The following is a 14,588-nucleotide window of genomic DNA, read 5'->3' on the forward strand; positions in this document are numbered from 1 at the left end:
TATGTTCATTTATTTATTTGCATATATGTCTGTACAGAGTTACATGTGTCATCATTTTTACATCATGTAAGTCACTCATGCCTCAGTGAAAATATTGTTAATACTATGGCCCTTCCACCTTGTTGCAGCTACTGATGTAACTGTGCAATGTGGCTCCTCATCTTCTTCGTCCTCACCATCTGGCGGTTCCTGCTCCTCATTGCCATCAGTCAATGGGACATTTGTTCTTACACAAATATTGTGCAATATGCAGCACGCAAGAATACTTTTGCACACCATTGGTGGCGAGTACAGCAATCGGCCCACAGACCTATCCAGGCTCCTGAAGTGGTATTCTAGTACACTGAGTGTCTGCATGACTATCAACCGAGTCCTGCTTAGGGCATGATTGTTCCTCCATTGAGCTTTTGTAAAGGGGTTTCTAAGAGGAGTCATCAGCAATGCCTGCACAGCATATCCTTGGTCAGATGCAAAGACATAAGTTGTAAAATTAGTTAAGAGTCATGACAGGGGGTGGCCCCACATCCAGGTGCATTGTGTTATGTGTCCTGAATGACTCATAAACCTTGCCTACTGTACAGACGTGCTATGATATTGTGTGGCATACATGCAAGTAGGAAATGGATATGACTGATACAGTGCTACACATACAGGTGTGCTGTCATCTGTGATTTGCTTAGTATTTGTCATACTTGTGAGTGCCAAGGCTATAAAGGTGATGATTTGTCACCAGTGAGGAGAGTCATTTAGCCATTGAGTAGACAAATTTCTCACAATCATCAATTGTGGTTTTTTTGGCTACTATTGCCATTCTTGAACTGATAAATGCCTGATTTTACAACCTATTGCTGGAGTAGCTGATTTGGCGTACTTCAGTCAGATATATTTGGCAGTGAGAGTTGGAGTCAATGTTGTTCAATGTGTACTGCCATGGGAAGGATAGTGAGTGGATATTAATATGGAACATGATAGTGTACACATGGCAGGGCACAGTGTCCACTATGCTGACAGTACACAAGGGGTTTTAGATATATGGGATTAATGCACTGTACAGTACAACTGGTAGACTAACCACACTACACTGCCACACTGCTTGGGGACAGTTTAAGACATATTTTCCACATGTTTCTGTGTCTTGGCTTTGGTGCTTGTGCTGGCAGAAAAAATGCAGCATTGCTCCAAGACAGGCACATTAATCCCAAGATGACTGTGTTGTTGGCTGTAATGGGATATTTAGTTTATGCTTTAGGCTGCACCTTGCTGCACAGTCTGGAGACCTGGAGGACTGATAGAGTGGTTTGTGACTGCACAAGGATGTGATGTGTGTATATGATGAGTGATGTAATGTAGCATTGTAGACCCAATCTTGCAAGGTTAAAATCTGACTATAGTTCCCAGTTTCACAGGTCTGGGCTACATCACATGCCTCATGACCATGGGATTTACCTGTGGACACACATACTAGATACTGGGAATCACTTACTTCAACACTGTGCTTGTACACATGATTTCACATGATGTTACATTAGTGAGGCTCCTTCACACTATTGAATGCACACTAAAGGCCTCATTTAGCAGCAGCCGCGGCTCATGCAGGTAAGAGCGATGGGGCAGTGGGCCCGTGTTGCCTGGGGAGTCGACAGATGACCACAAGGGAAAACAAAATAAGTAATTACTTTCCCCTTGTTGTCGTCTGTCGAAATCACGGTTATTTAGTAGTTGTTATCACTGGGCAACACTTAATGTCATCTGGCTGTGCTGAGCTGCATCTAAAAAGGAAGGGGTGGAATGTGCCATATGCCTAACGTACAGCACATCCATGGTTCATCTGCATATGCACCATCACTTGGTAGTGACTAGTGCCAACACTCCTCCCTTGCACCATGGTGCAAGTGTGTCAGCGTAGTGTTCTCAAATAACTTGATACTTTAAGGGACACATTCCTGCACCAAAAGCAAAAATAACTATGCAATTTCCTCCTTCTATGTGTCCTGTGGAATGCAGGACACATAAAGATATGTAATTATGTATCCTCATTTCACCGTCCCTTGGAAGGCATAATATTTGCAAACAGTCCCAGGGTCCTTGACTATGATATCTTCATTGGTTATGCATGCGAAAAGCCATAAAAAGGCCCATGGAACACATCCTTAATGTAGGATGAATGAATGCTGCACTTTGCATTGGCATCCCTTACTTCATATCAATGAGGCCATGCAAGGGCAGGGAGGCTGACTTTTCATTGCCTTATTGATGTGCGTTGGAGACCTGTTCCTTCAGAGCATCATGAACAGTGATGCTCCAGCAGCGCAGTTCACCTGTGCATGTGGCCAACAGTGGCATAGGTTTTCTCAACAGGTGTGATTTGTAGGATAGTTTTTTGCATGTGCCATGTAGTATGGCACAAGTATTTAGGCCCACACCTACTACAGGATCACTGAAATAATATCGAGGGACAGAATATCGACCATCAAAAATATCGTTGAGAAAATATCGACAGTCAAAATATCGAGTTTCTATCTACAAACAGGTAAGTACAAAAATATCGAGTTAAAAATATCGTTTACAAAAATATAGTTGTCAAAAATATCGTATTTACTAAAAACAGTGTTAAATTAAATTAATATTAATAATTAATTACTGAAATATACTTAAAATTACTTAAATTAACTTATAATAATTAAATAATTAATGAAAGTTAAATAAATATTTTTTTACTTCATATTTATTAAAACATATATATATAGTAACACAATATAATAAAATAATACCCAAAAACTGAAAACTGACCCTGAACCCTAAAAATACCCCTCTACCCAAAAACCCAAAACTGACCCTGAACCCTAAAAATACCCCTTTACCCAAAAACTGAAAACTGACCCTAAACCCTAAAAATACCCCTTTACCCAAAAACTGAAAACTGACCCTGAACCCTAAAAATACCCCTTTACCCAAAAACTAAAAACTGACCCTGAACCCTAAAAATACCCCTTTACCCAAAAACTGAAAACTGACCCTGAACCCTAAAAATACCCCTTTACCCAAAAACTGAAAACTGACCCTGAACCCTAAAAATACCCCTTTACCCAAAAACTGAAAACTGACCCTGAACCCTAAAAATACCCCTTTACCCAAAAACTGAAAACTGACCCTGAACCCTAAAAATACCCCTTTACCCAAAAACCCAACACTGACCCTGAACCCTAAAAATAAAAACACATTTTTTTACTATCTATATTATATACTTACATATTTTCACTTTCTATATTATTTACAGTCGATATTACTTCACTTACCTTAAAAACGATATTTTGGCTGTCTATATTCTGTCCTGTCGATATTTTGTCCAAACGATATTTTGGAGTCGATATTATGTCCAAACGATATTTTGGAGTCGATATTATGTCTGTGCACCCTACTACATCTGCACTGTCTTATTCAACCCAATACTTATATGACAACATATTCCAACAAAATTAACTGTCATGTGGGTGGTCAGGTGCTTGAGAAGTACTTACCAACAAGTAGGCCTTCCCATATGTCCCATTCTGGAAGCGCTCATTGATGGTGGAATGCTTGAAGAGGAAGGAATCATGACCACTGCCTGGGTACTTTGCGAGGACACTGATGAAAAGGCCCAGATGGTCCATGATATCCTGCACGTTCATGGAATGCGTGTTCTTCCTATTGAGGTACAGGTGTGATGTAGCTGTTTGAGCACCACTGCAATGTTGGCTGAAGCCTTAGTGCAATCTGGTGCAGGAGGCAGACAATGTACTCCCTCCTGAGCCTGTAATTGACAATGACCTCCTCCACCCTGAGGTCAATAAGGGTAACCCTCTGGTGGTATGTCCACTCCCTTCTCCTGCGTTGCCTCCGTGGTGATGGTGGTGGTGATGGTGGAGGTGGTGGTGGTGGTCTTCTTGGTGCTCCAAGCCACAATAGGAGTAGGTTCATGGTGCTGTTGAGCTTGCCTGAGTGATTTGGGCATGTTCTTCTTTTTTACCAGTGGACAGGCGTGCTTTTTAAGCCTGCTTTACCATAGCAGTACAATTCTGCCACTATTGGGCCTCTGTGCATCTTTTGCCAAAGTTTCATATGTTTGCCAAATCGTTGTAAATACGGCTGCATCAGTTTTGCATAGCTTTTTAAGGGGGAACGCCTACCTTGCATATCATTATTGCTAAGTGCCGCAACAGGATTTGGTGCTGGATAAAAAATAGGAGCAGAAGTTGAAAAAGTAATGCTAAAGGCCTCTAGCGTCACTTTGTTAATACAGCACCAAAATAAAACTGCTGCAGCGTCAAACAAATGATGCTGCGGTGGCTCTAGCTCCTTGTATATATGCCCCTCTGAGTTAATCAGATGCTTACAACTGTTTTGTTGTGCTTGCGTACTGCGGCTGGCCTTCAGACTGCGTGGGTTCACCAGCACTGCAGGTCAGCCTTGTGAATAGGTTTTCTATATATATATAAACAATTGTATGTCTGTCTGTTTGTCCTTTATGCATTACTACACCATTCATCTGATCGGCATGAAACTTTGGGAAGTTGTTGAGTACACTCCCGCGAGGGTTTCTGGCAAAAAAAAAAAATGTTAAATATCGGCCCCCCACGGCCCTCATAATCTTTCCAATACTGAACGTTTACAGTTTCCGGTGCAAATCGCTTTTGCAATGACCATCAACAAAGCACAAGGACAATCGCTGCAAGTGTGTAGACTAGATTTGGAGAATTGGTGCTTCTCACATGGACAACTGTATGTGGCCAGCTCACGCGTCGGAAAACCTACTGATTTATTTGTGTACGCACCAGACGGAAAAACTAAAAAAATCATCTCTCCACAAGCACTCGAATAAATAAACAGAATTAAAACAACACTTTCAAATGTTTTCCATATTAAAATGAAAAAGTTTCAATAAAAATGACACAATGTAAATGGAATGTTATCATAACAAGTTTCCTTACATTTCCTTACTTCTGAGATCGCAGCAACGCGCGACGGGTAAGCTAGTAATTTATCAATTGTAGTTTTGTTTTTAACTTCACACATGCAAATCGTCAGGTGTGGAATGTCTGATACTGGGGTTTTGTAGAATGCAGATAAGGTGGTGAATTCTGTTGCTCTTTACTGCAGGCTGCTATGTTTTCATTTTGCCTTTGTGTAACATGTCACTATTTGAGGAGTGGGTATATGTGTGACATTTGTACTCCTTAGATGTAAGGTAATCATGCATCCCAGATATGCTGGGACTGTGCTGATTTTCAACACCTGTCACAGCGAATCTTAGTAAATTAAGTATACCTCAGTTCTTTAAGAGTGTCGACTGAGCACAGAGGGAGGTCACTGTTCATGTGTTCCAGAACATGATTAGTTAGGAAAAATGATCAGAAAGCAAATTATCTAACACAGTTGATTCTGTATGTTCAAGTTGCATTAATTTCCCCTTATTGCCTCATTGTCTATTTCTATGTTGGTTAGTGATGTGCCCGTGCAAAATTGCATCCGAAATCTGTGTTAGTGCAACATCCTGGATTTTGATTCTCAAAATCTGGTCATCCTACACGTTTGACACTTTTCGTTGCAACAGATTACAATTCCCAGATTAAGTATATGCCCTATGTAACTTACTGTGGCTTCAAGAGTAGCCCACACCCCCAAACCACCCAGTACCTTGAGGCTTCAAGGCAGAACCCTATGAAGAGGCTCCATATTGTTACACAAAGCTGTACTGATCCCATTGGATCTGTCCGCAGCTTTTGAGAAGCTCCCTTATTCAATCATTTTATGTCGCCTTCAGGGTTTGGCTCTGAGCTGGTTGGACACTTCCAATGGGAAAGAGGACAAGAAGTCTGAACGCTCCATTTTATTGGACAATAGGGCCATAACAGTTGGGGACCCACAGGTTCATCCTTAAGTCAGACCTTGTTAATATCTACCTTACCCCTCCTGCCTATCTGGTTGAGTCTTTCGGAGCCAAGATTATATCATGTGCGGATGACACACAACTGCTCTTCTCAGCTGAGAAAGGTGAAGACATTGCTCCTTACTCAATCAAGCCCTGTCTGACTGCAGTGTTCTCCTGGTTGCATAAGGACCAAATAATGTGCAATGTCCATAAGACAGTATTAATGCTTCCTCTAACTGGTTGACTTGTTGGCTGGATGGAGCACCTCTCCTGCTCCCTCAAACAGGAGAAGCAAGGAATATAGGGGTCAATTCGCCAACCGTTGTCATTTCAGCCTCATGTCAGGTCCATAGTAGGAGCTAATGAGGCAACAATGTCTGGAAAAGTGTAAATACGCATAAAAGCACAGAAAATTCGAATGAAATGATATAGGAATTTCATGAAATAAGGATTTAGGAATTCACATTGAATAAAAGAAAGTGTGTATATACTATTGAACTGCATGGAGTCCAGGCCCGGACTGGCCATAGCCGGCACCGGGCAATCCCCCGGTGCGCCGCATGGGTGGGGGCCGGTTTTGGGCCCCTGGGGGCAGTTTTTGTTACAGGGCCGTTTTTGCAGCATAGCCGCAAAATCGGCCCTGTAACAAAATCAGCCGAAAACCGGCCCGGCAACGTGCTCGGCCGGCCGCCCCTCCCCGCTTAGTGGGGAGGGGGGGGCCGGCCGAGCACTTTGCCAGGGCCGGTTGTGGTTCCCAGTCCGGCCCTGATGGAGTCCTCACGTTTTTCTTTAGAGGAACCAGAATTTGAGTGGCCAAGGGGATGCAACTAATGGATCATTAGGAGCACGACTAGCTCTTTGAAGAAAACGTCACGGACGGAAGACGTTACCCACGGTGCACCAAAAAATATGTTTACTTTGTTAAAACACTACTTTTGAAAGCTTTGAAAAACTTAAGGCTGTGTACCTGCACCAAATATAATTTTCAAGGTCCATAGTAGGGACATTGCTTTAAAAAGGTTTTTGTTTCTTCTGTCTGTGCCTGCCAAAAAACAGTAATCCAGGCTTTCCTAACATCTAGGCTGGACTACACTAATGTTCTCTGTCTTGGCCTTCTGGACTACATTATCCAGAAACTTCAGGTGGTCCAGAATGCTGCAGGGTGACTACTCCTAAATCTGTCTTTTAGAGCTCAAGTCTCTACGTACCTTGATATGCTGCACTGGCTCGCTATGAAGAAATGCGTTGTGTTCAAGGTGCTGGTTTTGATCTATAGACGCTTTCACCCGATTTCACATGTGTTGCCTTGCAAGGAGGCTTTCGCCTTCTAACAAATCCCTTGCTTTGATTCCAAGACTTTACCAGGAATAGGTAGGGAGACATTATTTCTCATTTAGTGGACACGTCGAGTGGACCAAACCTGTAATAAGGCCCTTAGTCTGTGGGAGCAAAGAAGTTAGTCAAAGTGGAATGGCCTTTTTCAAAAGCCTGTTTGCAAAATAGAAAAGATCAGAATTTTCTTTGACCCCTTTTTGAAGTGATGCCAGCAGTGCTTGTCAAATAATTTTACTAGAAGTGCTTAACATATCTTGCAGCCTAAGAATACATCTTATATCATGTTATAAAATTAATTTGAGCAAGACCACACAATGCGAGAATTAATATGGCTGATTTTGAAAACGTATTTTCTTTATACATGATCTTCTTAAAAACCTCTCAAAATTTATGTTTATAATTTTTCATTCTGTGTAGGATTTGGCCTTTCATGGCCAGTGAGTTTCTGTTCCTCACACACAGCATTTCATGGAACGTCTACTGGAATGAACAGACAAATCCTACACAGGTCGAAGGAGTTATAAACGTAAATGCTGAGGACGTCCAAGTGAAATGATAACTTCATATTACATCATGTATGTTTCAAGCCAATAAGACAACCTTATACACATTTTATGTGTAAAGAGGTAAGAATCAGCCCTGAACATATACCAAGAAGGCCGAAACACGTTGGCTATGGCTACAGTGAAAATACGTTTTTAAGAAGATCAGGAATGAAGTAAAAGAGTTTTTAAAATCAGCTGAATGAGTTCTCAGATTGTGTTGTCTTGCTCACATTAATTTTGTGATATGATATATGGTTTATTCTTATGCTTTGATATCATTTGGTGGTGTTTTGAGCGCTGGGTCCCCTATGCTATAAATGTTATTGTGGACTCTTGTCCTGTGTGAAAGGTTAAAGTTACTGATCTTCCAGACCCGTGAACCTCTAAAAAAAGAAAAAAATCCAAAACGTATACCTATTGCTGTGATAAGTGTGATAATTGTTGCCTCACTCCCCACTAATTCCTTAGTTATATCTTTAAGCCTGTATTTCAGAAGAGAAGACATTAAAAACTATTTTTAAAGATTGGAAGCATTATCATTTTGCCTTTTCAATCTTTGTTGAGTTTCTTTTCAATCACCAAACAACTTTTCATATTTTGGTAGGAATAGGAGTCCACTAAATACATATTTTGTATCGCTTTCACAGGCCATCTGTCTGGCCAGTGGCATAGGTAGGCTCTTGTTTTTATTAAATCTGTAACTTTCCTGATAAACACAGAGGGGGGCATTTACTATTATTTCACAGAACACAACTGAGCAAGGGAACCTGCTGCATTACACCAAAGGGGAGAACAGGAATGTTCCATATTTACAAAGATATGGAGCATTTCTGCTCTCTCCTTTGCCTGGCTCACTGTGTGCAGAATAGCGCCAACACAGGCACCCTTGCACCATAGTGTAAGGGTGTATGCAATAAGGGATGGAAGGTTTTGTGTAAGTAGGGATAACTTGCTCCATAAAAGCAACTCTTAGAGGCATATTTCTCTTTCTGTGTGTTCTGCAGATAACGAGGAGAAATAAAGATATTTATCTTCATACATCCCATCTGGCAAAATTGTTATCAATTATGGTTTATAAAGGTATTATGTAGTTACTTCCATTTGTACTTTCAAATATTTTGTGTAGTTTTGGCTTTCAACTAGTACTTGTTCTTTTAAATCATTTTATATGTAGTTCATCTGTCCCTATCAATTAAGGCTGTTCCTAACTTTTTCCAAGCAATTTGAAAGGAATAATTTTTTTAAAGTGTTGCTTTTCAATTTTTTTCTGAGATAACAAGAAATAGATGTATGTATACAAGTTATGACTGATCACACCATTCTTCTGAAGAAATGTGTGCTTCTCCTAACTAACGTGGCGGTACAAAAGGGGGTGGTAATGGACGGAGCATCTGAACCAATCAAACACTCACACCCAGTCAAAAGATCTGGGTTTAATCCATCACCGTTCTTTAGCCCACTCTGCCACCCCAGTTCAGACATGGCTATATGCAAATCAGTCTGACCCTGTGCCTCATGGGAACAGTCCAGCCCAAACTGCCAAGCCATGCCTTCCCTGGACCGGAAACAAGCTTCCGGGGACCGGTTTCTGGCATTACAGCCGTCTTCAGCCCGGCTTGCTTGAATCCAGTGGCAAAGTGAGCAAGGGACTCACGTCTGAGCATACCCTGCCACACTTATGGCGGCCAAAAGTGGTACAAAAGGGGGTGGTAATGGACGGAGCATCTGAACCAATCAAACACTCACAACGGAGCATCTGAACCAATCAAACACTCACAGACGGAGCATCTGTATCGCTTTGTTCGCCCTAAGTGTGGCAGGGTATGCTCAGACGTGAGTCCATTGCTCACTTGGCCACTGGATTCAAGATAGCCTGGCTGATGAGGATTATGAATCCGAAACCGGTCCCAGGATGCTTGTTTCCGGTCCAGGGAAGACATGGCTTGGCAGTTCGGGCTGGACTTTTCCCATGAGGCACAGGGTCAGACTGATTTACATATGGCCATGTCTGAACTGGGGTGGGTGAGTGAGCTAAAGAATGGTGATGGATTAAACCCAGATCAGTTGACTGGGGGTGAGTGTTTGATTGGCTCAATCGCTCCGTCCATCATCCCCTTTTGTATCGCTTTGTTCGCCCTAAGTGTGGCAGGGTATGCTCCGACGTGAGTCCCTTGCTCACTTGGCCACTGGATTCAAGATAGCCTGGCTGATGAGGATTATGATTCCGAAACCGGTCCCAGGATGCTTGTTTCCGGTCCAGCGAAGACATGGCTTGGCAGTTCGGGCTGGACTGTTCCCATGAGGCACAGGGTCAGACTGATTTGCATATGGCCATGTCTGAACTGGGGTGGCTGAGTGAGCTAAAGAATGGTGATGGATTAAACCCAGATCAGTTGACTGGGGGTGAGTGTTTGATTTGCTCAATCGCTCCGTCCATCATCCCCTTTTGTATCGCTTTGTTCGCCCTAAGTGTGGCAGGGTATGCTCAGACGTGAGTCCCTTGCTCACTTGGCCACTGGATTCAAGATAGCCTGGCTGATGAGGATTATGAATCCGAAACCGGTCCCAGGATGCTTGTTTCCGGTCCAGGGAAGACATGGCTTGGCAGTTCGGGCTGGACTGTTCCCATGAGGCACAGGGTCAGGCTGATTTGCATATGGCCATGTCTGAACTGGGGTGGCTGAGTGAGCTAAGGAATGGTGATCGATTAAACCCAGATCAGTTGACTGGGGGTGAGTGTTTGATTTGCTCAATCGCTCCGTCCATCATCCCCTTTTGTATCGCTTTGTTCGCCCTAAGAGTGGCAGGGTATGCTCAGACGTGAGTCCCTTGCTCACTTGGCCACTGGATTCAAGATTGCCTGGCTGATGAGGATTATGAATCCGAAACCGGTCCCAGGATGCTTGTTTCCGGTCCAGGGAAGACATGGCTTGGCAGTTCGGGCTGGACTGTTCCCATGAGGCACAGGGTCAGACTGATTTGCATATGGCCATGTCTGAACTGGGGTGGCTGAGTGAGCTAAAGAATGGTGATGGATTAAACCCAGATCAGTTGACTGGGGGTGAGTGTTTGATTTGCTCAATCGCTCCGTCCATCATCCCCTTTTGTATCGCTCTCCTAACTAACGTGGCATTAGGTATAAAGCTTGTTTCTCAAATAATCATTGTTTAGGCATACCATTATTACATCTATCTAGCCCCACTATTCAGATTTCAATGTCTTCCAGCCATTCACTTTGACCTTTCATCACTTTAACTATCATCCTTATCCTCAAAAATATTAAGTGCCTATTAAATAAACCTAACACTGGTGAAGTGCTAATTTGAGGAACTAATATAAATAAACGATGAGAAATAATACATTGAAATTTTTTTATAAAAATAGGGAAATCGGTGGGCATAAGGGGCACCCCACATTAATTAAATCTATTAAATCACTCCTATACCAAAGAGTGAATTGAAAATTAAATAAAGTGAAAAAAGGTAAAAGTGGTATAGGAAAGGAAGGCAGGGACATCAGCGTTTTCCCCTTATATTCACGCATACACACACACACACGCACACATGCATATATATATATTGTTTAAATACACTTGATTTATTACTTGAAGGTATTACTTTTCATAACTTTTATGTTCGATTGCATATGTTAAATTTATGGTAATCATGTAATGATTTTCTGACTAATGGTATATATCAAAACAATGAGGCTGAAATATTGTTGATTAGAAGACAATCATTATACATTTGAAGTAATAGTGGAGCAACTTAAATAAGCAGGTTGGTAGCATGACAACATAACTTTTCGACATTTGTCAGACCAGTTCAAATAGTTGTTTATGTTTGGGGTCTGTTTGAATGAGATCCTGAAGTTCCTCTAAGGGCTGTTGCCTCTACAAATAGGCAGTCTTTTCTCTTGCTGTAACTTTGTTTGAGTACTCCTTTGGCTCTAGATTATTTTTCATGAAAAATACATCTTTATATCCCTGGCAGTCTTGTTGAGACTGAAAGCTGAGATATCAGAGGTTGCTAGGTTTAGCTTGCATTATAAGAGTTAGTGAAGATTAGACCACCAGTCCACAACTACTTGCTTCTTTTCTAAAAGATGCTGATACACACCCCAGACTGTTACATTTGTACTGGCCTAAGGTGACATAATGTCTCTCAGTTATTTAACTAAATTGATCGCTAATACTTGAGTACCTCCTACAAATGTGCATGTTGTGAATCTGTGGTTTCATGTTTCATTCTAATGTTCTTGCTAGTTTTAGTACTGCCTGAATATGTTCATGAACCATAGAAAGCAAACTATATTTGCTGAAAGATAAATGCAGATCTAAGTTTCGTAAGTTATGAGCTACATGCTCAATAAGTTTATTTTATGCATATAGTCTTCCAGAATGCAAATTCTCACATTTTTAATTGCTTAAGTGTTTCTGTTTAACCCCTTAGGATTCATACCGAACTCTATCAAAGTGTCCTTGCAATGGTCTTCACCATCAATGAAATCAATCAAAGCCCTCATATTTTGCCCAACACCACTTTGGGATTTTGGATTCATGACTCTTGTTATTCTGTAGTGGGGGCTATTGAGGGGACCTTGTTGCAGCTTTCAGGTGGGAAGAAAACCATCCCCAACTACAGCTGTCAATCAATACCCAGGCTGGCAGGCATAATTGGAGATGGCACTTCAACATTAGCTCTATCTATGGCCAGACTACTTGGTGCCATGAGGTTCACTCAGGTACAGTACTAGTCAAGCCTATCACATGCTAATTAACAAATCCAGGTGTAAAGTCAATATATAGTCAATGGGGTAAAACTGTACTGTGGGTTTGTTGAAAACATGTATGAATTATTATAATGTTCTATGTTTGTGCCTGTCACTCTAAGCTATATTTTATGAGGGTTGATGGTTTGCCCCTGCCAAAAGACTCTTTCTCCAGGCCATGGGTGGTGTTTTAATATTGGTACTACTAAGGGGACTGTTCTTGGTAAATAATCAAGTGCACTGCCCGATATATGAAAGCAGTTATTAACCTTTCCAATAGTAATTACTGTGATTGTTGTTGTGTTATGTCGGCTCAGGTGATGGTTAATTATTTCTGTCCAACCATACTCAATTTATGACTGTCAAAAGGAAGAGTCATAGGTATATATTATACATTAAACAAGCATTTGCAATGCAATAGGTCTCGCATTTACATGACTTTGAGCTATTGGCATTGTAAATGACAATGCCCTTATGTTTTAAAAACCAAAACATAACTAAAAGGCATTGTCATTTACAATGTCAAAAGCTCAAAGTCGTGTAAATGCAAGACATGTTGCATTGCAAATGCCTGTTTTAAGGAGGCCTCGAAACGGGTCTCTATCGGGCTCTGTTTTATGCCTTGGCACAGGCGGTCCGTTTTTTTCGAACTTTATAGCGGAAGGTAAATCATTTAAAGAGAGTCATTTTCTCTCTGGATTTCCCTTCTCTTTTTGAAACTCAGGAGCAGCAACATTGTTGCGGTGTCACCAGAGCTTTATGTGGAAGATATTTCAATATTATATACAAGCCATAGTTCCTGCAAATTTATCTTATGCAACTAACAACCATTGACAAAGCCAATAGTCCTGACTTAAGTATGATGTTACTTGTTGTATCATATATCTGGGTGCAATGACAGAAACAGCAAATTACCAGTCGGGCGGCACACTACGCTAAGCACAAACTTGTAGCTTATGTGTTTTTAAGCCACGCCCTTATTTACAATGGCCACGCCCCCTTGAGAGACCCCCCAGTTTTGTCATCCCACTTAAAGCCATGTATACCAGAATATATTCACCCTCAGTCACTGCATCATCTTCAACGGTGCAACAAGAAAAACTTGCAAATGGCTTCAAATATTATTCCAGACATGCATGGAAATCATCCGAACATGAGTAATGAGGACACAAAGGCCCTCATTAGAGGGGCCCAGCTAATCGTGAGATGTACTGCAACTCCTTTAACCACTCATATCGCAATTAGGGGTTTGGCAGTTAGCACTGTACTCCAACGTTTTCCCCCTAATCATATTTGGCAGGTCAAACCTGCCGTAATTTATTGGAGAAAAATGCCCAATAATTCCCAAGACATGTGGATTCTGGTGAGTTAAGCAGCAGTCTCTGCAAATCAGTCCTTATTATTGAAGACAAACTCGTGCTTGGGAGTTATTTATTTCACCCAATGAATTCCGACTCAGAGGCAGTGCTTAATTTGAGCCGGTGGTTGCCGGTAGTGCCCACCAGCACTTATTTTTGGGAATCGGCTCTTATTTTTAGCTCATTAGACATTTCCAGAGAGGGAAAACGCATCAAGGGAAAAAAAGAGAAAGGTAAACACGTACAAAATGTCACAAATGGAGAAAACAGAAAAGATAAAAAGGCAGGGAGTTTCTGGTAGTGTATTAAAAAGGCATAAGGTGGATTCTAGATTAGTCCTCCTTGGTCTTCGGCATGCTGGTGCCGGCCACGGACTCCTGAGCAGAGATTTGGGCACCGATTCTTCTATAGATTAAGCACTGCCCAGAGGAGTCAGATTTTATTAGGTCCGTTAAATAGAAAAAATTCTGGCCCATTCGTTATTAACTACATTTTAGAAAGCTGTCAAGTGCCTGAGGCCAAGGTTTTTTTTTTTAAGGTTTAAGGTTACATTATGAAGGCTTGTAATGACATCTAATTAACCCTATAAACATTGCCAGTACCATTACATCTGTATTCATGGGGTAAGTGCCCTCAAAACACCCTTAAAATCATTGAGAATACTGAGAATGA

At 41.5% G+C, this 14,588-nt stretch overlaps 1 protein-coding gene across 1 annotated transcript in view; it reads left to right on the forward strand.

The window, feature by feature from the left end:
- The window catches only part of LOC144783909 (extracellular calcium-sensing receptor-like), an 87,020-nt gene that overhangs the window by 14,998 nt on the left and 57,434 nt on the right, over window positions 1–14,588 (forward strand). The window contains exon 2 of the mRNA XM_078662649.1: window positions 12,240–12,531. Within this exon, the coding sequence (XP_078518775.1) occupies window positions 12,240–12,531 (292 nt within the window). The remainder of the gene's footprint in view (window positions 1–12,239; window positions 12,532–14,588) is intronic.

Source organism: Lissotriton helveticus, chromosome 10, assembly GCF_964261635.1.
Source record: "Lissotriton helveticus chromosome 10, aLisHel1.1, whole genome shotgun sequence".
Classification (NCBI taxonomy): Eukaryota; Metazoa; Chordata; class Amphibia; order Caudata; family Salamandridae; genus Lissotriton; species Lissotriton helveticus.